We start from the raw sequence: 26013 nt of genomic DNA, 5'->3' as shown, positions 1-26013 counted from the left end.
AAAAGTAGATAGATTGGAGCACAAAAGTCTCAATCACCTCGTCTATGTTCGCTATAACTTACGGCTCAGGCAGAAATATATAAAATTTTAAAGTTTATTTGTCATTTTCATGTGTTTATTTAAAGTTTTTTTTATATCATACAACAACCAACTAATTTTAAATTTTTTATCATCTTTTTTAGGCAAATTGAAAAGTTATTATCGATGTGGCATAAGGAACAATTTGATCTCATCAGTCTAGAACATTTTGATGTATTGGATGAAGGGGTTCAAGAAGAACCAAGTGTTTTAACTAAAGAGGACATTCAGTGGATCAACATGGAAGTAGCATAGGAGGTAGATGATGAAGAGCCCCAAAAATTGGGGAGGATGTGAATGTGATGATGAACAAAGAAAAGAAGAAAAAGATGATGATGATTGAAATCATAAACATTTGCTTTTGTTTATATTTTGAAAAAACTTGGTTATGTAGAAGTTAAGCATTCACAAACTTGGTTGTTTTTGTTTTTGTTTTTGTTTTTGTTTATGAAACTGAGTCTTGTGGCATGTTCTTAATTGCATGATATTTCATATTTTGCATTGTTCTTATGAGATACACATTCATTATTATCTTTATTATTTGATCTTTGATGATGTTTTATCATAAATGCTTGATATGTAATTCTATGGTTTTATCTTGTGCAATTCATCATTGTTTCATATGTTACGAGTTTTTTAGGATTTTCCTGATTTATTTGTATTTTTTTAGAATTTTTTATTAAAAAAAATATGATTTTTTACAATATGATACGATATGTATATTATTTTGGGCGCGACTGATATGGGTTACGATACGCTGTTTACAACCTTGGGTCAAAGAAAGGGAGTATCAGTCTTGTGTAAGGTGGTTATCTGCTTTTCTTATTTGTATGACATATATTTGTACACATATTGGACAAACTTTTTCGACCTGTTACGTTAAGCTTTCTAAATCTTTACATAAACTCTTACCCTAGAAAGAAGCCTAACCATTTTGTTCTCCTCTTTTTGCTATATTTGATGAGCAGCCAATCATTGATCATAAGAATCAACTTAGTGCATTATTGGAAAGAAATACATCTAAGGAGCAAGTTTTCATCTAGTTAAAAGCATGAATCATCCCTTGAACCATGGAATTAGGTCCTCAAGGGTGGATCAAAGCCTAGAGGGAGGAACTGACTGCTAATCCCTAGATTGTCCTATAAGTCACACCTGGTAATGTTAGTTATAATGCTTATCAGTGTCAAGCATTATGTGGTATATGACATCAAAGTTTTGCATCCTATGCTATAAGAAAATCATCTTCATAAAAAAGTTGAATTTCCACATTGAACATGGCTCAACTTTAGTGCACTGTCATATAAGGGACAATCTTTAAGAGTTTCTTTCTCCGTACAAAAAAAAAATAAAGCAATAAATATCTCATGTAGAAACAGCTTGTAATCAAAGAACAGAAACTACTATTAAGACAGTTAAAACACTTACCAAAATCATCATGACATACAGCATTTAAACTTGCAAAAAATCAGATGAAAAATGATACAAATGGAAATATGCACATAGATTGGGAAAGCTCAAATTAACTTAGTGGTGAAGAATGCTTAGTGGTGAAGAATGCAAGGCAACAATAGTTGATGCAATCCGAAAGAATGAAAAGTACACAAATATCTAGAAGAACAGAACTTACATGACTTGCAAGCATGTAAAGCAATAGATTGATAGCAGCACCAGCCCATGCAGTTTCTGTTATAATACCAGTGGTACTTATGACACCCTGGTACAGTGGAATGATTCGAGCAAGTCTAGGTATGTATTGGAATAGAACAACAAATCGCAAAACATTTTTGGTATTCAATGGAACAGAGCCTCTCAGTTTGGGTATTATGCCCAAAATAATCACCTGGGCAAATGAATTAAACAATTAGTAGCAAGACAACTTTGAATTGAACAAAACGCAGTTTATGAGCTATACATCAAATGCAATGATGGCATTAATTTCGTTGAATGATCATTTTGCACAAGAACAAGAGAAATATTAAAAGAAGGGATCCTGTTAGTGTACATGTGTGTGTGGGTTTGGTGGAGATGATGGAGTTAGGGTTGGGGTGTTCGCATTGAGGGTGAGAGAGAGTTGATAGATTCTCAGTGTCTCAGATTTATTAGGATCAATTCAATTGTGGCAAGTTAATGGACTGTACATGCATATGCATTTGTTTCAATGCATGAGCTGAAAAAGGTGCAAAGGATCCGACCCGATCCATGTAACCGATCCATGTAAAGATCATGTACCGAGCCATGTAACCCTTTCAATTTATCGGGTCTGGATACACCAGACCCGAATCCATATCTATAATGTACATATATATGCACAGTTTTAGGTCACGATTTCATTATTGAAATCGTGACAGCCGCAGTTATCTTTCTCCTATCTTTTCTTTCTCTCATGAGAAGATTTGTAACATGGTATCAGAGCTTAGTTCCATCTAGGGGTTGAAGAGGATTCCAAAGGTGCGACAGATCAAAGGTTTGAGGATTCGTTCATCTCCCATCTTTTCTCCTTCAGATTTCTTCTTTCTCTACCTCCATTCCCAATCTCCATCTCTCGTTTCTCCCTTTTCTACTTTCCCAGTCCTTTTTTTTTCTCTTTAGTGGATTCACGTCTCACGTGAATCCCTAAGCTGTTCACGAGGAGTTCACGTGAATCCTGGTTCACGAAAACCCTGTGCATCAAAAGAAGAGGAAAAGCTCGTTCCACGTGAATCTCTTGTTCCACGTGAAACACTAAGATCGAATTATAACCCAACCTATTCTTCATTCTTTATTCAAATCTGCTTTTTTCTGTGTATCCCTTCTTTTCACTGGGCTGGATATCCAGATCTGATCGTGAAGTTCAGTCAGACCTGAGACATCAAATCTGAGATTCTAAATTTTTTTTTTTTTGCTGTCCAGCCTGCTGTGTGACATCCTTTTTATTTGATTCGATTCTCATTTCGTTTTGCTCTCATTTGTCCTTTCTCGTATCATATTCCTTATGACTGTCACTAGTGGGATCCACATTGAAAATACAGTCTGTAAAAAAAAAATCCATTGCTTAAATATCCAACCTTACAGAAGGTAGAAGAGAAAACTCAGTCCTTCTTCTGACAGCCTCTGGTCGCCAATCTTTGAGGTTACTCAGTCGTCAAAAAAAAAAAGGAAGACTATCAGCAAACCTCTCTGGCTGCAGACTAAGCACTCTATAAATACTCTGGTAACAAAAAAAAGGTTCCTTTTCTTGTTAAAATTTTTTTCTTCATGGATCTTCATTCTTCTCCATCTAATCTTTCTTCAAGTTTTCTCAATCAACTCGTTTCTGAAAAGTTAACTACCTCAAACTTCTTGATTTGGAAGAGACAAATCATTCCTTTTATAAGGAGTCAAGGTCTCTTAGGTCACCTGGATGGAACCACTCCCGCTCCACTCGAATTTGTTACGAGAGAAGAAAAAGATGACAAAGGAGTAAGTTCAATTGTGTATGTCAAGAATGTAGAGTACCTCAACTGGGAAAGGAAAGATCAGTCAGTGGTTGCATATATCACTTCTACCCTGTCACAAGAGGTCCTTGTTGCAATTCCCAACAATTGTACCGCTCTGCAACTTTGGGAGAAATTGGTTCAAACATATTCACAAGTTTCGCAGGCGAGAATGGTTTTTCTCAAGAGGGAATTTCAGATGCTGAGAAAAGATTCCATGACCATCATGGAATATCTGAACAAGATGAAGACTATCACAGACCAACTTGCAGTTATAGGATGCGCGGTGAGTGACAGTGATATGGTGCAACAGACTCTGAGTGGATTGGGATCCGACTACAATATGATCGTCACTTCACTATTGTGTCTCCCTGCCCTTCCTACCTTTGATGAGTTGCGAGCAAAATCGATCCAGTATGAGATGACTCTGAAAGGATTCTCTGAAGAATCTCACATTCACATAAATTCTCAAGAAGTTTTTGCCACATGAGTGACTTATGGTAGAGGACGAGGAGGACAAGGGCGAAGTGGACACGGAGGGCGTGGTCTACTTCCCACTCCAAATATGTTAGCTCATGTGCAGGGATCAAGATCCATTCCTACTTGCTTCCTTTGTAACAAAAATGGGCATATCAAGGCGAATTGTGTTAAAATATATGTAATACCTATATTTATATATATATATAATATAGTTCTCATTCACTACCCGATAAGGGGTAGTTTTGTAATCTCGCCCAATAGGGGCATTTTAGACTTTTTCCTTTTCTTCTTTTTTCCTTTTTCTTTTTCTATTTTTTCCTTTTTCTTTTTTGTCTTTTTTATTTCTTTTTGTGCATTTAATGCACAGCCATTGGGGGCCCCAACAAAGAGTCGTTGGGCCCCCAACGGTCACAATTGTGACCGTTGGGAGCCCAACGACTCCTTGTTGGGACTCCCAATGGTCCCTCTCTCTTGCTTTTCTCTAACTCTCCCTCACTCCTCTCTTGCCTATAAATAAGTGGGGTCTCCCCCTTTGTAAGGTGTGGCTTCTTCAAGCCCTTTTGTGCATTTATAAGATTTTATGCTTTCTAGCCATTATTGGCTTTTGTGTATGTCCTCTTTTGGACTTGTTCTTTGATTTCTATGTGTGAATGTCCATTGTAGGACATACATTTCTTTTCCGCATATTTCATTACATGGTATCAAAGCCTTGGTTGTGCTCTTGATTCATATTGCTAGTTGTCTTGTTTTATCTCTCTTTGTTTGTCCTTCATTCTTGATTATATAATGGAAGGAGAACAAAAGATTGATCTCTCCTTCAAGCTCAATGGTACTAACTACATGATGTGGGCCGCCGCCATGGAGAACAACCTCAAAGGTAAAAAGCTTTGGGGATACGTTATGGGCACCATTAGGGAACCTCAACTTCAACTTACGAAAATTGATGGTGATCAAGAAAAAGCTCTAGAAGGAAATGCTCGCATGAAAGCTATTGAAGATCACCAATCCAAAGTAGAAGATTGGGAAAGTAAGCATGCAAAAATTCTTGCATGGTTCATGAACAACGTGGAGTTAAAGATTTGAGCCAACATTGCTAAATTCCGCCTAGCAAATGAAGCATGGTTCTTTATGAAAGGTATGTATACCCAAAAAGACCTTGCTCGTCAATTCTTCATCCAAGAAAAAATTTGTATCATTAAGCAAGGTGAAATGAGTGTAAGAGATTACTATAGCACTCTTGGCCCTTTGTGGGATGAGCTATCCCTTCTTGAACCCAAATGGGTATCAAGTGAAGATGTTGAAATGAGGAGAGAACAAATGGAGAAAGAACATTTTTTCCAATTTTTACATGGGCTTAGGCCCGAATATGAACAAGTTAGGTCCTCCCTCCTTCATAGATCCAAACCACTTCCATTGGAAGATGCCATAGCCGAAATATGCCAAGAAGAAACACGTCTTGGCATGATTAAAGGAGGAGATGAAGTTCTTGCCGTATCTAAACCCGGCAATCATATGAAAGCATATAAGCCTCCACACTTTGGGAGGCAAAATAACTATAATGGCAATTATAGGAAAGCCATTTGCCATCATTGTCAAGAACCGGGTCATATAAGACCTAATTGTCCAAAGATAAATGAACCTCCAAAAGGTAAAGTTGCTATTATTGAAGAAATCCCACAAAAGAAGGAGGAGACAATGAAAGGGAAAGAGTCCTTCTCCCTTGCTCAACTATCCGAAGCACTACAAATTCTACTCAAGTCGCCATCAACTTCGGGAGCCGCCATTGCCTCTTCTTCTCCTCCAGGTACGCCTTCTTGGATCCTTGACTCTGGAGCATCTTTTCATATGACCCCTATTGAAAATGGACTATCCAATGTATGTAGCAACTCCAAAAATTCCTTTGTTTCCACCGCCGATGGTACCTCTTTACAAGTTAAAAGTTTTGGAACCTTAGATTTTTCAAAAGATTTTTTTGTGCCAAATGTAATAGTACCTCCATATGAAAAACTTTTTGAAAGAACACCCGATTTTAATAGATTAAGAATTTTTGGGTGTAAGTGCTTTGTCCTTACACATAAAAGAGATAAGTTATCTCCCAAGGCTATCGAATGTGTGTTCTTAGGATACGGAGAAAATCAAAAGGGTTTTAGGTGCTTCGATCCCAAAAGCAACAAACTATATGTTACATTTTTAGAAAATGAGAACGGTTTTGAGAAAAATAAAGATATTGATGAAAGCGAATATGCTTTCTTATTTGATCTTCTCTCTCAAAAAGATGTGACTCCTCACGAAGAGGATGTTCCTAATGATTTAGAGGATACTCCTCTTAGTAATGTTGAAAATGCAAGTAATGATGTTGAAAATAGGTCCATTCAAACCTATGCTAGGCGTGGTCAAGAAACTCCCATTAGCGCTTTAGAAAAATATTCTCAAAATTCTAACATAGAAGAAACCTCTTTAAGGAGATCTAGCCGGATCTCCAATCCTCCTAATAGGTTTGTTTCCTATGAGTCCCTAACACCTAAATATAGGGCATGCCTAATTGCATTACACTCTTATCATGAACCGTCACACTATAATGAAGCCAAAAACATTCCTCAATGGGTTGAAGCCATGAAACTTGAACTTAGTGCCCTTGAAAAGGCTAAAACCTGGGAAATAACCTCATTACCCACTGGAAAGAAGTCTATTGGATGTAGATGGGTCTTCAAAATTAAAACTAAAAGTGATGGGTCATTAGAACGTTATAAAGCTAGGTTGGTAGCCAAAGGATATGCTCAAGAGTACGGAATAGACTATGAAGAAACCTTTGCTCCCGTAGCTAGAATGACTAGTGTTAGGACTCTTATTGCGGTTGCATCCGTTAAAAAATAGCATATCTATCAATTGGATGTTAAGAACGCATTTCTTAATGGCGAACTAAGTGAAGAGGTCTATATGGATCCTCCACCAGGAGTATCTATTGGTGAAAACAAAATTCTTAAACTAAAAAAGGCACTATATGGGTTAAAACAAGCTCCGAAAGCTTGGCATGACAGATTTAGTACTGTAATGACTAGCTTAAATTTTCGTTCATGTTATACTGACACTGCGTTATTTGTGAAAAGTGCAGGGTCCTCTGTAGTTATTCTACTACTATATGTTGATGATATGATCATCACTGGAATCCATGATATTAAGAAAATTTTAAAAGAAAATTTTGACATGTCTGACCTTGGTTTCTTAAGATATTTTCTAGGTATTGAAGTTGCATATTCACCTCGAGGGTACATCCTCTCTCAGATGAAACTTGCTGCTGACATCTGTGCCAAGTCTGGAATTTCGGATGATAAGAAGACAGAAACCCCTGAGGTTATCAATGCAAAGCTGAGACTGGAAGATGGGACACTTCTTGAGAATCCTACTCCCTACCGTCAACTCGTTGGGTCTCTGACATACTTATCCATCACTCGGCCAGACATAGCTCATGCAGTTCACTCCGTCAGTCAGTTTCAACATGCACCTACAACTGTGCACATGAGTGCAGTCTTAAGAATTGTCAGATATATTAAAAACACCATAACTAAGGGAGTTTTTCTTTCCTCTTCATCATCCCTTGATTTAATTGCTTATACAGATGCTGATTGGGGAGGAAATCCCAATGATAGAGTATCAACCACTGGTTTTTGTGTTTTCCTAGGTGACTCTATGATTTCTTGGAGATGCAAGAAGCAGCATAAAGTATCATTGTCCTCAACTGAAGCGGAATATCGTGCAATGACCACTACAACCATGGAGCTTGTGTGGCTTAGAAGTCTCCTCTGTGATATGGGCATCGTCATCTCAATTCCTTCGAAGATATGTTGCGATAACAAAAGTGCTATCTATATTGCAAGCAACCACACCTTCCACGAGCGTACTAAACACATTGAGATGGATTGCCACTATGTTCGAGATGAATACCTAAAAGGAACCATAGCACTGCCCTATGTCACATCCGAGTACCAGTTGGCGGACTTTTTCACCAAAGCTCTTGCTGCTCCTCGTTTCATGTTTCTTCTCAACAAGCTTTTCGTTGTATCCCCGTAAAGCTTGAGGGAGGGTGTTAAAATATATGTAATACCTATATTTATATATATATATATATATAATATAGTTCTCATTCACTACCCGATAAGGGGTAGTTTTGTAATCTCGCCCAATAGGGGCATTTTAGACTTTTTCCTTTTCTTCTTTTTTCCTTTTTCTTTTTCTATTTTTTCCTTTTTCTTTTTTGTCTTTTTTATTTCTTTTTGTGCATTTAATGCACAGCCATTGGGGGGCCCAACAAAGAGTCGTTGGGCCCCCAACGGTCACAATTGTGACCGTTGGGAGCCCAACGACTCCTTGTTGGGACTCCCAATGGTCCCTCTCTCTTGCTTTTCTCTAACTCTCCCTCACTCCTCTCTTGCCTATAAATAAGTGGGGTCTCCCCCTTTGTAAGGTGTGGCTTCTTCAAGCCCTTTTGTGCATTTATAAGATTTTATGCTTTCTAGCCATTATTGGCTTTTGTGTATGTCCTCTTTTGGACTTGTTCTTTGATTTCTATGTGTGAATGTCCATTGTAGGACATACATTTCTTTTCCGCATATTTCATTACAAATTGTTGGTATAATCCAGAGAATAAAGGAAAGGGTCCACAGACAGAAACCAAAAGGAAGTTCTCAAATAGCAGAGCCAGTGGAGAGATTAAAGATTTGCTGATATCTGCCTTGTCAGAGTTGAAATTGAAGCAGAGTGATGAAGGCACTTGGTTTGTCGACTCAGGGGCATCGACTCATGTGACAGGTGATGCAGGTAAGATTTCTAATCCTATTCCTTATTTTGGAAAAAGTAAGATTGTCACTGGAGATGGATCCCACCATCTTGTTTCTCATGTTGAAAAAACTGTCATTCCCATGTCATATTTCACTCTTACTCTTTTTGACGTTCTTCATGCTCCTGACATTAAGAAAAATATTGTCGCTGTCTCCAAACTTATTGATGATAATAATGCTTCAGTTGAATTCACTCCCTTCTCTGTGCAAGTCAAGGACCTACGCACGAGAGAAACATTCGCTGAAGGAAAGAGACGAGGCAATATGTATGTCTTTGAAGAAGCTCCTTGTCATGTTGTTCGCCCTGTCCACCTGAATTCAAAGCCCTCATTAGAGTCGTGTTCATCCTCTTCTGCTAATGTTTTTAGTATTTCTGAATATAATAAGTCATTCTTATGGCATAGTCGATTAGCACATTGTGGGAGTCATTTTATTGAGAAACTTGTCTCTAATAATGTCATTCCAAAAGAAAGTCTCAATAGGGATGAGAACGGTCACAAGTGTTTCAGTTGTATTTCATGCAAGAGTCATGTATCGCCTTTTCATTCCATTAATAAGGGAGCTTCAAAACCTTTTGAGATAATCTGTTCTGATGTATGGGGACCCGCCCCAATTGCCTCTGGATCTGGGAGCAAATACTATCTAATATTTGTTGATAACTATTCTCGATACACTTGGATATATTTCATAAAAAATAAGTCGGAAGTCTTCTCTTTGTTTCAAAATTTTCTTTCCTTTGTCAAAAATCAATTTTCTGAGTCCATTCAATTTTTCCAATGTGATGGAGGTGGGGAATTCTCATCCCGTGATTTTATTTCTTTTCTTCAAAATAACGAAATAGGAAGAAGGGTGTTTTATCCTCACACCCCTCAACAAAATGGAATTGTTGAACAAAAACATAGGCATATCGTTGAAAGTGCCATGAGTATGCTTCATGACAGCAATCTTCCCATCAACCTATGGACAGAAGCTTTCCATTTTGCCGTGCATGTGATAAATAGACTGCCTATGGTTATTCTGGAAAATAAGTCTCCTTATCACTGTTTTTTTGGAACTCATCCTAGTTATTATGATCTGCGTGTTTTTGGATGTGTCTGCTATGTGCATATTGATTAGTCCCTGAGAAACAAGTTTCAGGACAAGGCCCAGAAGTGTAGATTTGTGGGATATGCAGATGACTACAAAGGATATAGGTGTTATGATCCCACCAACAAACGCATCAGAATCTCCAGAAATGTTGTCTTTGATGAACAAAATTTTGATCACGGAGCTGACACAACGAATATGTCAACTGAAATTTACTATCCTTGGCTGAGCTCAGAACTTTTTGTTGGCTCCAATGAAGCATGTTTCTCAGATTGTGTGCAACAAGAAGAAGAGGTGTTTGAGAACACTAGGACGTCGGAGTCACAGACTGCAGAGGAAGTACCGGGCAGATACAAAGGCATTGTCTATTATAGACAGAAACCGACAACATCAAGCCATTCAGATCATGTCTCAGTCGCCAATCCTACTCCTTCTCATACTCTTGAGGTAAGAAAATCAAACCGCATACGACATCCTATTGACAGGTGGGTTAGTTATAACAACTTCTCCTTGGACCTTCAATTGTTTTTAACTGCCATCAATAAGGACGAAGAACCCATCATGTATTATCAGGCAGCCGCTTCTATGAAATGGGTAGAAGCCATAAATGATGAAATGTAAGCCTTGCATGAATGTGGAACATGGGAAGTTGTTCCCAGACCACCTGACAAAAATGTTGTCGGATGCAAATGGGTCTACAAAATCAAGTACAAGCCAGATGGAACCATTGAACGATATAAGGCAAGGCTTGTAGGAAAAGGATTCACTCAAGAAGCAGGGTAAGACTATGATGAGACTTTTAGTCCGGTTGTAAGAATGGGATCGATTTGAATTATCATTTCCCTGGCTGTTGAACATGGATGGAAGTTGAGTCAGCTTGATGTAAAAAATGCATTCTTGCATGGGGATTTGAAGGAGGAAGTATGTTAAAATGTATCTTCAAAAACATTATTGTAAGTATATATATACTTATATACATAGAGATGCGTATACATATATATCATATATGTATACGTATCTCTATATATATAAATATATATATATATATTCACCCAAAAAGGGCGTTATTGTAATTTCCCATCTTGCGCATATTCCAATTGGAATATGTTGTAATTTTCTTTTTCTTTATTTTTGCATTTCTTTTTCATTTTTATTTTTTTATATTTTTTGCATTTTCTTTTTCTTAATTTTTTTATATTTTTGTCATAAAGGTGCAGGGATTGTAATTTTGTTGCTCTACGTTGATGATATGCTAACAACAGGTGATGATGTTCAAGGAGTCAAGGGTATTAAGTCCGCCTTGACTTCAAAATTTGAAATGTCAGACTTGGGTTTTCTGACATATTTTCTTGGAATTAAGGTTGCCTACTTTCAACGAGGTTACTTTTTATCTCAATCTAAACTTGTTTGTGAGATTATTGACAGATCAGGGATTTCTGATGACAAAGTCTGCGAAACTCCTGAAGTTGTGGGATCAAAAATGAAGATTGACGACGGAGTTCCTCTAACCGATCCCACTCTTTACAGGCAGTTGGTAGGTTCTTTGATGTATCTTAGCATTACTCGACCTGATTTGTCTCATGCCATCCACATCGCCAGTCAGTTTCAGCACGCTCCCACAACCGTTCATATGAGTGTTGTTCTTCGCATCATCAGATACTTGAAGGGAACAGTGAATAAGGGAGTATTTTTGTAATAACCATAATTTTAAGCATTTATTTTAAATATATTATGATATATGGGTGATTTGGGCCTGGGATCCAGTTTCTGATCCAAGACCCATAGAGGGGTATTTATGCTTAAAAAATGGAGTTATATTAAAATAATATTAATATTAGTAATAAAATAGAAATATACATATATATATATATATATGTATATATATATTAAGCGAATTCGGGGATCCACAGTTGGATCCACTTGGATCCAACTTGCGGATCCATATTGATGGGGGTTAAAATTTTATATAATGTGAAATTCAAATTTAATAAAATTTTATTTTAAAAAAAAAAAAAAACTTATCCGAGGATCCACAGTTGGATCCATTCGGATCCAACTTGTGGATCCATATAGATTGGGGTCGGGTTACGGGTCTCGAGTTCGGACCCGAGCCGCGCCCCATGTAACAGCCCTTTTAAAAGATAAGGGGCAACCCGATAAGGGGCAACCCGATAAGGGTTGCCCGATAAAACCCTAACAGGAAAAGGAAGGGGGGTAGGAGGGGGGTTACGCAAGGCGTAACCAACCAACCCCCCATCTCGGCGTGGAGGGGGCCGATAAAAGGAGTGGAGAGGGGGGTTTTCCCTCTTCACTCGTTTCTCTCTTCCCCCATCCATATCGTCTCTCCCTCTTGTTTTCGTGCGCTCCGGAAAAGAGGTGGTCGACGGCGAACTTCGGCCACTAGCAGCCACCACAGGCCACGACAAGCGCCCTCTGTCACGGCAGCAGCGTGGAGCGACACCAGCAGCTTGGCCTTCGCGTCTCCAGCCTTCGATCGTCAGGAAATCATCAAATAGGTACGGGTCTTCTTGGAATCGAGGTGAGGGATCGAACATGGGTTCGATTCCCTGCGTGGGTTTGAGGGGAGGCTCCACTGAAATTCCGTAGTGGGGATTTTTGTGAATCCCACATGGGAAAACCCCAAATATTGGATTTGGGGGTTTCGGTTGGCATGAATAAAGGAGGGGGAGGAGGTTATGAGGGTTGACAGAAACCCTAATCAATCGGATTGGGGGGGGGATTCGGCTGCCATGATCAAAATAAAATAAAATTGATTTTTTTGGGGGGGTTTCGATCTTGGAACTGATAACCCGAATCTAGGTTGTTCTAAATTCTGTTTAGGTATACAACTTAGGGCATGGGGTTTCGTTATCATTGAATGTGCATAGGGAGAGTCATGTATAACCTGACTTGGGTAGGTTACACGATGTGCATTATGTGCATCATATAAATCGTTATGAAGTTTCTTGTAGACAAAATCTTTTTATGCTATTGGATTAAAATGTTCATATGTCTTTAGGAGGTAGAACAGCCTGCGTAATTTGGTTTTGTTATTAGTGATTAATGAATTGTTGGTTCTATGGAAATGTTCATATTAAGCCCTGTACATTGATGTGATAGGTTGCTGAATATCATTCCTTCATATTTTGATAAGTATGATAATGTACTGTTATACTTGCTGCTGAATACTCAAAATTTGAAATCATAACACCCAGACTTATGAAAGGTTGCATGATATAACTGAAATTGGGTATTAGAATGAGAATCTAAAACTGAATGTTGGAATGCCATTACACAGCTCAACGTGTGTTCGGTTTAAGACTTAAAACTGTGTATATTGACCTGTGTATTTTGCCTTGTATCCTTGTACTGAAATTTCACCGGACTGATAGTTAGTCTGTGACCTGTCAAAATGGAGCTTTCACTTGAGTTGAGCTGGAAATCATATTGTCCTTTCACATTCTTGCTTCCTTTATTCTTTTTACCTGTGCTTGATTATTACTAAACTAATGTCTTCATGGCATAGTTATACCAGAAAGGAATTTGTAACCTGTTTCATGTGAAGAATGATTTGTTTTGCTCTTGTTGTTTTCATTTGGGGTTATCAAGCCTCAGAAATCTATTTCAAATTTTGTCTTGCAATGTCATACTGTGATATGCCAAATAGGAGGACAGAATTATTAGGTACACATAGCCGACCTCCACTCTTTTGTACAGTTCCCCATTCATATTCGGTAAATTGGGCACAATTGTTATCATTAGAGAATGGGTTCATTAGTATTTTTCTGTTAGGCAATCTATTGACATTAAATGAATAAAATGAAGCATGACTAACTAGTTATACTTGTTAGTAATCATTAATGGGTCAGTTGAATGTCCTGGTTTATGTTAAATTTTGGTTTAGGCATGCTGTGTTATATGGACATGATTGAGTTTCATCAGTCTGTGTTCTGAAAGTTTATGTTGAATTGAGTTTTGGTCTGAGAATGTGCAATTTGATGAATTGAAGTAAATTGAGTTGTTCTAAAGTAGCTCAAGCTGGTTCTTGAGTGTGGTTAAGCTCAAGATTTGTAAGATGAAGCGTGGGATCATTGAAACATAACCTGAAAATTTTCAGTTGTGTATAATAGTGCTCATGCTACACTGTTTAGGGAGGATGGATACATAAAACTGAAATTATATATATGGAATGTATCTTGCTTGTATGTCTCTAGCTGAACATTATATTTTTATCTGGAGTCCATGTGTTATTTAAAGGCTTGTGTATTGGATTATATGGAAACACTTGTCATGGAGGTTTATGCTTTCACTTGACTGTTATGATTATAGTACGCATGAGTGTGAGCATGATTCAATTATTAGTAAGTCTTCTTGAACATGTGTGCTTGATTTATATGTGAAATGGTACTTAAAGAAACCATGGATTGGTTAATACCCATATGTGATGTAGGTAACACACACATGTTGAAAATGCATATGAATGAATTATGACATGCATAGGTTTGGGTGTATGATTGCATAAGTGCACATGCTTTTGGCACTTTGGCTTAGTGTTATAAATAAAACACTACTTTTGTTTTGAGATGTGGTGCCTCGTTGGCTTAAATGGACCATTATCGGCCTGGAGAGTCGTGGGTTTGGTTTGCTTTCAATATGTATTTAACTGCATCACTTAAACCACATAAGATGGTTTGGCACATTAATACATTGTTCTAGTGGTTTATACGGGCTGGAGTCCCGAATGGGTCCCCGTAAGGGAGGATGCGGGTTTTTCACTATACTTTTGCATATGGTGTTGCAAACTTAAAGAATGAACTTTAAATAAAAATATAATGAATAAGAACATTGTAATATACATTCTGGGATATCTCATCTGGAGTATGAGAATCTTAGATATCCGGTCTTGGGGAGACTGCGAGGATACAAAAACTCTGTGTGCTGTAATTTGGTCCCCTGAACCCGATATTGAGGTTCTTTCTCCTGACCACGGTTTTAGGAAGAGTCCGCCACTTTACTCGGGAGTGATGTGTTTGACACAGTTGTTGTTATAGTACCAAAGAAGTGACACTTGTGGGCGTGGGGTGTCCCTTGTGTCCCCGACATTAGATGTGAAGGTCTAATATTCTAAAGGTGATTCGGTCGAGGGCTAAGTTTGGAACCCAGTAATAAAATACAAATTGTGTGCTAAGCTACCCTGGGAACCTAACTTGACCTCGGGGTTTGTACCCGTTTGGTGTATCCGCGGGCAACTGTAATTAAAAAGAGGAACTTAAGGATGTGTGCATCTAATAGGGCATGCATATGGAAAGATGGAACATAAATGAAAGATAACAGAAGAAATCATGCATTGCACATAATCATGCATTTTTCTGTTATGCATTAGATCATGCATGTTTGAATCATTCTTGATATCATGACATGATTTGGTAGTAGCATATGATTTACTTCTTGAAATCATGCTGCAAGGTTTGATTAAATCTGATATATGGTACTGTTTTACTATTTTTGACTAGTGAGTATATGCAAGTGTTGGTAGTCATGGATATTTGGATGTTGCAAACTTTATATCTACACTCACTCAAATCACTGCATGAAATCTTATCCATGTTCTTTCTCTCACCTGGTTTCTTTAGAAGTAGCTGTGCTCAGAATTTCGGTTCTGACACCCTACTTTGTTGGTTTTTCACAGGACATGGTGAACAGTGAGGTTGGACTGACTACTGGGGATGGATGAGAGTCATACTTGGGCTTGTCAGCTTCAACAGAGGACAGAGTGACTCTTTCTTAAATTCTTCTTGCTTCTTTCCAGTTGTCGCTTTATTTTCAGTTGAATAAAACATTGTCTTTGAAATTTTCTTACTCATTAATAAAAGAGTTTTAGTTGGTTCATATGGATGATGATTGCAACTTCGTTTATGGTGGTTGAGCTATCCAATGGAAAGTGGAACTGTGAGGACCCCAAATCTCTTGGAAGGTTTCTGCAACTCTCTTTTAAAAAAAAAAATATTCCGCATTTTTAAAAGGTATGGATTGGGGTCGTTACAATTTCTATCATCTTCTTCTGAATTAAAATTACTTGCTTATACTGACTCAGATTGGGGAGGTGATCCTAGTAACCGTCACTCCACCAGTGGCTTTTGTGTTTTCTTAGGTGAGTCTTTGATCTCATGGCAATGTAAAAAGCAACAGAAGGTTTCCTTGTCATCCACTGAAGCCGAATATAGAGCCATGGCATCTACCACCATGGAAATTGTATGGATTAGACGCCTTTTGGAAGATATGGGAGTACTTATCAGAGAACCAACCAAGCTATGCTGTGACAATAAAAGTGCAATCTATATTGCCAAGAATCACACCTTTCACGAGCGAACAAAGCACATCGAGATGGACTGCCATTATGTCAGGGAAGAATACTTGAAGAAGATTATTGATCTATCATACGTGACGTCTGAGTATCAACTTGCGGACTTCTTCACAAAAGCTCTTTCTTCGCCCAAATTTCATTTCCTTCTTGGCAAACTTGCGGTTATCGCACCATAAGTTTGAGGGGGGGTGTTAAAATATATCTCCAAAAACATTATTGTAAGTATATATATATATACTTATATACATAGAGATGTGTATACATATATATCATATATGTATACGTATCTCTATATATATAAATATATATATATATATATATATTGACCCAAAAAGGGCATTATTGTAATTTCCCATCTTGCGCATATTCCAATTGGAATATGTTGTAATTTTCTTTTTCTTTATTTTTGCATTTCTTTTTCATTTTTATTTTTTTATATTTTTGTCATAAAGGTGCATTGGGGGTCCCCCCCAATAGAGTCGTTGGGGACCCCCCAACGGTCACAAATGTGACCGTTGGGGGTTCCCCAACGACTCCTTTGGGAGCCCCCTCTTACACCTCATTTCTCTTGTATAAATAGGGGTGTTCCCCCTTCTCCTAAGCTTGAGAGTCTCAAGCATTTTGTTCTTTCTATAAAATACATGCCATAGTGCATGTTTATTATTGCGTACTTTGTTCAAGTGTTGTGAGAGTGCCTTCGTGCACATCTTTTCTAAAAGTATTTGTGCTCGTATGCGTATTGTCTTGTCATAGACAATTTCACAAAGTATACATGGAGCAACCCCCTGGATATCAAGAACAAAATTGTAAAACCCATGTATGCAGGTTAAAAAGAGCCATCTACGGTCTAAAGCAAGCATCTTGCTCTTGGTTTGATAGTTTCTCGCTAGAGATTCAGAAACATGGATTTTCACGTTTCATGCTGGACCACTCATTATTTATTTTTAAAAGTCAGCATATGACCACTCTATTATTAATTTATGTCGATGATATTATCATCACAGGAAACTCTGCGGACCACATCCAAGAAATAAAAGACTTATTAGGTCAGAGGTTCAAAATGAAAGATCTTGGAGTTCTACGTTATTTCCTTGGTGTAGAAGTTGATAATCAGACTCATGGCTTGACACTCACTCAGCACAAGTACACCGTAGATGTTCTCAGCAAGGCAGCATGAAAGACTGCAAACCTCTAGGAACTCCGAGTGTGCTTCATCAAAAACTTAGCGCTCATGATGAAGATATGTGGGATGACCCCACCAGGTATCGCAGCATAATAGGAATGTTACAATACCTCACATTAACTAGACCTGATATTGTTTATTCAGTCAATCAAGTGTCCCAATTTATGCATGCGCCACGTACGGGACATATGGAAGCGGTCAAGAGGATCCTTAGATATCTGGAAGGGACTATTGGGGATGGATTGATATATTTACCACAGTCATATGGCCAAGACGAGCACGAACTTACTGTATATTGTGATGCAGACTGGACAGGAGATCCTGACGAACGAAGATCTACATCAGGATATTGTGTCTTCATTGGAAGAAATTTAGTCTCTTGGAGCAATAGAAAACAAAAGGCTATCGCTAGATCAAGCACTGAGGCTGAATATAGATCCATGGTTGCAGCCACTGCCGAAGTCACATGGATTAGGCATCTTCTAACTGAAGTAGGAGAAAAGATCTCCCACACTACCTTGCTATGTGACAATCAAAGTGCTATCAACATGTCATTCAATCCAGTACATCACAGTCGTGCCAAGCACATTGAGATCGACCAACACTTTGTGAGACAGAAGGTTGAAGAAAAAAAGATTGAGCCTGAGTTTGTCAGTACTGAAAGACAGGTTGCTGACATATTTACCAAAGGGTTAACAAATGATCGCTTTTGGATGCTTAAAAGCAAGTTGTTCATGGTCCAAAACCATGATCAACTTGAGGGGGGGTGAAAAAAGTGCAAAGGTGTAACGACCCCAATCCATACCCTTTTAAAATGCGGAATATTTTTTTTTAAGAGTTGCGGAAACCTTCCCAGAGATCTGGGGTCCTCACAGTTCCACTTTCCATTGGATAGCCCAACCACCACAAACGAAGTTGTAATCATCATCCATATCACCAACTAAAACTCTTTTATTAATGAGTAAGAAAATTTCAAGGACAAGGTTTTATTCAACTGAAAATAAAGCGACAACTGGAAAGAAGCAAGAAGAATTTGAGAAAGAGTCACTTTGTCCTCTGTTGAAGCCGTCAGTCTCAAGTATGACTCTCATCCATCCCCAGATGCATGTCCAACTTCACTGTTCACCATATCCTGTGAAAAACCAACAAAGTAGGGTGTCAGAATCGAAATTCTGAGCACAGCTACTTCTAAAGAAACTAGGTGAGAGAAAGAACATGGATAAGATTTCATGCAATGATTTGAGTGAGTGCAGATATAAAATTTGCAACATTCAAATATCCATAACTACCAATAATTGCATATACTCACCAGTCAAGAATAGTAAAGCAGTGTCATATATCAATAACGAAATAATCAAACCTTTCAGCATGATTTCACAAAGTAAATCATATGCTACCACCAAATGATGTCATGATATCAAGAATGATTCAATCATGCATGATCTAATGCATAACAGAAAAATGCATGATTATGTGCAATGCATGATTTCTTCTATTATCTTTCATTTTAGTTTCATATTTCCATATGCATGCCCTATTAGATGCACACATCCTTAAGTTCCTTTTTTTAATTACAGTTGTTTGCGGATACACCAAACGGGTACAAACCCCGAGGTCAAGTAGGTTCCCAGGGTAGCTTAACACACAATTTGTATTTTATTACTGAGTTCCAACTTAGCCCTCGACCGATATCAGGAAACAGCGTCATTCATCGGAACATTAGACCTCCACATCTAATGTCGGGGACACAAGGGACACCCCACGCCCACAAGTGCCACTTCCTTGGTACCATAACAACAACTGTGTCAAACACACCACTCCCGGGTAAAGTGGCGGACTCTCCCTAAAACCGTGGCCAGGAGAAATAACCTCAATATCGGGTTCTGGGGACCAAATTCACACACACGGAGTTTTTGTATCCTCACAGTCTCCCCAAGACCGGATATCTAAGATTCTCATACTCCAGATGAGATATCCCAGAATGTATATTACACTGTTCTTGTTCATTATATTTTTAATTAAGTCCATTTCTTTAAGTTTGCAACACATATGCAAAAGTAAAGTGAAAACCCCGCATCCTCCTTTACAGGGACCCATTCGGGACTCTAGCCCGTATAAACCACCAGAACAGTGTAGTAAAGTGTCAAAGCATCTTATGTGGTTCAAGTGATGTATTTAAAACATATGTGAAAGCAAACCAAACTCACGGCTCTCCAGGCCGATAATGGTCCATTTAGGCCATCAATGCACCACATAATAAAACCAAATTAGTGTTTTATTCGTAACACTAGGCCAATAGTGCCAAAAGCATGTGCACTTATGCAATCATACACCCAAACATATGCATGTCATAATGCATTCATATGCATTTTCAATATGTGTGTTACCTATATCACATATGGGCATTAACCAAATCCATGTCTTCTTTTGAGTGAGCGTTCATGTACCATTTTACATAATGAATCAAGCATTCATGCTCAAGAAGAATTATCAATAACCAAGTCATGCTCACATTCCAGATTTCACTAGTATGATGAAAAGCAAAACAACATTTACATAATTACTGGGCAAAAGCGTAAGCTTTGCCATATGCTAGGGAAGTTAGTCGGGCTTACCAATCCCAGACCCGCCAACCTCCTAGCTAGAAATATAGCCAATTCAGTCCAGCAAGTAATACTCTCAATGTCACTTTATATTGAATTTCATATTATAAAGCATATAACCCCATCGGCTATTCATATAATAACCAAATGAATATACCTTAGTCAAATCATAAGTGAAAGGAAAACAAGCCCACAAAGATGCAGTTTCATGATAAGATTATCAATTTCAGTTCAACATGAAACGACCCTCACATATGCAGTTTAAATAACAATCGAATTCCTTCTTGATAGTACCAGTCAATATGTAATTTATGAATAACCACAAATAGGGTAGGAAAAAGATTGGACACTAATGGTTTATTTAGCAAAGAAATGAATAAAAGCTAAATAACTTTCACAAGAAGTAGAGTTGTTTCAATCCTCCAAACTCATTACAACAAGAAGTCCCCCACGGAAGGGTAAAATGACATACCCCTTCTATTAGTAAAATAATCAAATGCAAACTGAAAACAAAAATTCAAATTCTGGGAATCCAATATTCATTCCAAAATAAAATGCTACATTATGGAATTAACAAGACAGGATGTGCAGTACATTTCAGAGGCTTAATTAGCCAATTAACAACCGCATCTACAAATCCCAAACAGTCCTTAAGTACTTGGTTTCAAGAATACAAGCACTTAGGTTCTTTATGAGGTTACAGAAATTTCAATGTGAGATATGTTGTATGGATCACACACGAAATTTTGTGCTTGTAAACAGAAATTCTGTTCTCAACAGAGAAAAAATCAAAATCTAACTAAGAAGAATCAATCTGCTCAACAGCATATATGATCAAGAAATCACACGCTCAAGAGAATGAACCTAAGCGTGAAACAATAAAAACCATCTGATCACAAGCATATACGATCAAGAACATCATTGTTTTCCAGAGAATGAATTAATTAAGGGAAGGAATGACCCCCAACTGTTTCGATTTCAAGATTTAGGGCTTATCAAGAAAACCCCCTAATCAACGTATGGAATCGAACCCCTGTTCGATTCCTCACCCAGGTTCGAAGAAGAACCGTACCTTATCCGGTGATCGGAGGCTGGGGACGCGAAACAGGATCGACTGGCGTCGCTTCTTGCGGCTGCCGTGACAGGGAGCTCGCTGGAAGTCGGCGATGGTGGACGTGGGTTGTCGCAGCTCGTCGGCGATCTTCTACCCTCCGGCGCACGCACACAGACAGAGGGAGACGAGGAGAGATGGGGGAAGAGAGAGAGAGCCCGAGTGAAGAGGGCAAAACCCTCTCTCCACTCCCTTTTATCGCGGGGCGCGGGGTTGGTTACGCCCTGCGTAACCCCCCTCCCCCTTCTGTTTCCCATTCAAGAATCGTGCCCTAGGCACGATTCTGTTTTACGCCCCCCTCCCCCCCCCCCCCCCCTTTGTAAGTGAAATCGGGTCCGGGTCCGAGCCCGTGACCCGCGACGCTGGGTCCATTTTAATAATGGACCCAGTTTCGCCTACGAGTGACGGATCCTCAGTTGAATCTGTGGATCCAACTGTGGGTCCGACCCTATATACTAAATTTTATTTATTTTTTTCTCCTTATAAATACTATTAATTATTTATTTAAATATTATGAGTATAGTTTTAATACACCATTGTGGGTTATTTACGCATTCTTTTATGGATCCGGTAATGGATCCGAGGCCCAAAATTAGAAAAGCACCTGTTATTTTCAAATAAATTTGAATACATAATTATCAAAATTGAGGTCATTACAAAAGGATCCGACCCGATCCATGTAAAGATCATGTACCGAGCCATGTAACCCTTTCAATTTATCGGGTCTGGATACACCAGACCCGGATCCATATCTGTAATGTACATATATATGCACAGTTTTAGGTCACGATTTCACAGCCGCAGTTATCTTTCTCCTATCTTTTCTTTCTCTCACGCAGGTTCCAGAGAAGATTTGTAACATGAGCATGCATTCATGTGTCCTTATGAAATGCTAAAGTCTGTTAGTACCTGTGGGAGGGGAAGAACTGCTAGGATATCGATAAAAAAGTATGATGACAAATAGCGACTAGCTATGGCCTGCAAATCCTCAACCAAAACTCCTCTTCCAAACACCCGAGATGAAGGTGCAATAAATCCTGTCTGAAATTTAAATAAAATGTGCAGTAAATAAAAGCTATCAGTGAAGGAGCGCAGAACACAGGCTGTAATTTCCAACTTGCGATCCAAATCGAGGCAGTTTTCTGTGCTGCTCATGACAGGGATATAAAAGAACAAGGGGTCCACAGATACTGCAAGCACACATGATAGAAGAAAAATCTTGTTCCACCTCTGAATAAATTTTCCCTGTGGGTCAAATACTTTCTTACTAGATCCAGAGTCTTCTGTGGATAAATCACTTGGAGAATGGAACTGAAAGGACCCCTGAAGCTTTAGTATGCCTTCATGGCCCCATTCATAACCTTTTTGAATACTATTAGATAATGAACTTAGTGTTCTTCCAACTCTTCCAAGAAGTAATCTCTCCTCCGAAGATTTCCTTTCTGAATTGAAAGATCTCTCTGAACTCAAATCCTGGAACCTGATCAAAAACATAGTTAATCCAAGATTATTCCACTGTTAATTTCTAGTGCAAGACATGAATCATAAACTTTACTAGAAAAGTGTATAAATTGCTTTACTAGCCAATAACAGAATTGCTTGGAGCATAAACAGATTTCATATGGAAGGTAATCAATCCATTCCTCCTCGATGCAGTTGTTCAATCACTCATGTTTAATAGTAAAGAGTTTGCTGTATTTTCAGGTGGCGTTTTGAAAATGGCATGGTTGCATCATATACAAGAGTATGACCCAAAGCTGCTAAAGATATAAAATAATGACATAAGATCTTTTCAAGCACAACATTGAGGTCATGCTAGTTAAAAACTTAGCAGACCAATGAATACAAGGAATATGCACTTAAATGGTGATTTTTTTTACCACAAGGAAAAACAATATTTCTAGCATCTTCACATATGATGAAAAGTCACAAAGGAAGTCGCTTATCGGAACCTAATAAAAAGAGGTGGACAATGAGCTTTTGGGTACATGGCCCAAAATGGACCAGCTAGTTGAACCCAGGGTAGAAATGAAGTTTTCAATAAGCTTATCAAATCATGTATCGACATAAGAGCATGACCCAAATAGAAGACTTGGGCTAATAGGTGCAAACCCAAGAGAAAGCAACATGGACCCTGCCAGTTATTAATCTATGTCACATAGGTGTGGGTGGGTGTGGAGGGTGCGACATGGCAATTTCAAAAAATTGTGGTGCAGAGGTTCTGATATATATATATATATGTGTGTGTGTGTGTGTGTGTGTGTGTGTGTGCACGCATTTATGTATTTATATATGTATAATATAGATAAAATTGGACTTGGTTAGGGTTAACTCAATCTACTTTTAGACAGAAATGGACCTTAGTGTGGTTAACTTTGTAATACCCAAGAATTTTCTATGATTTTTCTATAATTATTAAATAAATAAAAGTAGAATTTTGCCCTAAATATGATTTGCAATTTTAAATTTAGATTGTATTTAATTTATATTTTAAATTTAATTAGGGTTTGAATAACCATTAAGAATTAAATTGGGTCTAAGTAATAGCATTTAGACCTAGATGGTGCCCCAAGTGTGGGTCGCCCCATTGGAGTTTGGGTTTAAACCTATGTCACATGGGTGCGGGTGCGACACGGGTGCAGCGCAATTTCAAAAAATTTGGACACGGGGACTCGCCTATATATATATATATATATATATATATATATATATATATATATATATATATATATATATATATATATATATATATATATATATATATATATATATATATATATATATATATATATATATATATATATATATAGTTTAAAATTGCAAAAAATGCGGGTGCGACACATTGCAGCACGACGGCAAAGTAAATGACATAATTTAAAATTGACAAGAATACGCAAAATTGTGCCCTTGAGTTAAAAGCATATATATATATATTAGAAGTGTTCTGACATTGTTCTTGCATGCAACTTTTTCCTACCTCAAAGATGGTCTAGATCTCTGGTGATTCCGAGTAATAAGTTATAATATTGTTCGTGCCTCGAAAACCATGCCAGAAATATGTAGTCTTGTTCATCATGTCGAATGGTATGTTGTAAATGGTTTTTATCGTACTTCGAATAGAATGATATAATAAACTTAATTTAACATAATAAGTGATGACTGTATCATAGGGGTTGAACCCGAACCCAGTTTGAGTCAATCGGACTAAACCGAGTTCGATGCAAGATGAGCTTAGCCCGACGACACCTGACCAAGCAGGCCAAAGGGAGGGCAGGCAAGCCTGACTGACTTGGTGAAAACGAGTTAAAATTTGGCACGCACGATTCGGCACAGGGTACTGGACCAACCCGGGCTGCGCTCGATGATAGCCGAGTTTTGCTCGGCTCAACCATGCTCGAGACATAAGCAGCACTAGGAGTTGTTGTTTGAGCGCAGCAAGAAAGGGGACGGAGGGACAGAGGGCTCAACTATTACGCTGAGTCGGGTCTGGCCCCAAAATGAGACAGGACCAAGCCTAGGCTTGGTCCTTCTACTGAAGGAACCGAGCTGGGCTCAGTTCAAACCGAGCTCAGCTCGGTGGATAGGTCCAAGCAGGAGGGTGGCGCCCTCCCGCCGAAAAAAGAAGACAGGCAGGAGGGTGACACCCTCCTACTGGAAAAACTGAGATAGGCAATAGGGCGGCGCTCTCCTGCCGAGAAAATCGAGATTAGGCAGCAGAGCGGCGCCCTCCTGCCGAAAAAATTGAGACAGGTAGGAGGGGCGGAGAAATCAAAACAGGCAGCAGGGCAAAATCGAGAGACTCCTGGCAAGACACGTGCTCCGACGAGGGAGAAACGCAGAGTGAGAGGGAGAGAGAGACGGGGTGAGGGTCAGGCTCTGTTTAAAAAGAACCCCCCTCCCCCTTGTGGGGGGGGGGGGGGGGGGGTTAAATAATGTAACGCGAGGAGGGCGGGATGTCGACTGGTATGTCGAAATCCAACTCGGATCCTGTCCAACCCAAAAATTTTGGGTTAGAGGGGGGGGGGGGGGGGGGGGGGGGGGGTTGGATTGTGTTGGGTCCATTTGGCCCCAACTCAATCCATAATATATATATATATATATATATATATATTCTGAAGAACCCATAAAAATTCACGAACTTTATAGGTGTTGTGTTTATGAGCACAGAAATTAAGTTTATATTGATATGTATTATCTCATGCATATGTGCACAAAAAATTAGATTTAATGTATATGATTTGTCAGAATTGATGTATGTGAATTGTGTCATGCCTATGTGCATAAAAAAACAAATTTGATGTATGTGAATTGTGTCATGATTATGTGGACAGAAGATCAGATTTAAGGCACGTTTTTTGTGTCATGTTTATGTGCACAGAAAATCGAATTTGATGCATATGTTGATGTTATGGTTATGTACATAGAGAATTTATTATGCAGTGCTATAAGTCATGAAATGCATGCATGCACTTGTGATGCTCATAAATGAACTTGAGCTTCAAGGAACCAATTTGGTGCTATAGTGCACATATGTATGTGTGGCATGTAATTATTTTGTACTGTAAAGCATGGAAAAACATGCATGTACATGGTATCGCTCTTGAACGGGCAAGAGGTTGATGAGAACCTATGAAGAGTTGAAAGTGCATCAAGTTATGCAAAATACATGCACACATAAATTGTTGGTTATCACCTTCACAAACAAGATGCTCGATGAATTTAAAGGCATGAGAACATAATGAATGAGTTGGGATTATATTGAGCTAATAAAATACCTAATTACCCTGAATGGGTAAGTATGATGCTCATGCCATGAATGGC

At 38.5% G+C, this 26013-nt stretch overlaps 1 protein-coding gene across 6 annotated transcripts in view; it reads right to left on the bottom strand.

Moving 5' to 3' along the window:
• LOC149820085 (cyclic nucleotide-gated ion channel 1-like) overlaps positions 1 to 26013 on the bottom strand; it is a 117184-nt gene that overhangs the window by 58470 nt on the left and 32701 nt on the right. For all 6 annotated transcript variants that reach the window (XM_089982365.1, XM_089982370.1, XM_089982368.1 and 3 more), the window contains 2 exons: positions 22102 to 22672; positions 1706 to 1918 (listed from right to left, as the gene is read on the bottom strand). In XM_089982365.1, coding sequence (XP_089838491.1) covers positions 1706 to 1918; positions 22102 to 22672 — 784 coding nt within the window. The remainder of the gene's footprint in view (positions 1 to 1705; positions 1919 to 22101; positions 22673 to 26013) is intronic.

This window comes from Nuphar pumila, chromosome 12 (assembly GCF_984573655.1).
Source record: "Nuphar pumila chromosome 12, dmNupPumi1.hap1.1, whole genome shotgun sequence".
Classification (NCBI taxonomy): Eukaryota; Viridiplantae; Streptophyta; class Magnoliopsida; order Nymphaeales; family Nymphaeaceae; genus Nuphar; species Nuphar pumila.
This window is presented reverse-complemented; position numbering and strand designations above follow the sequence as displayed.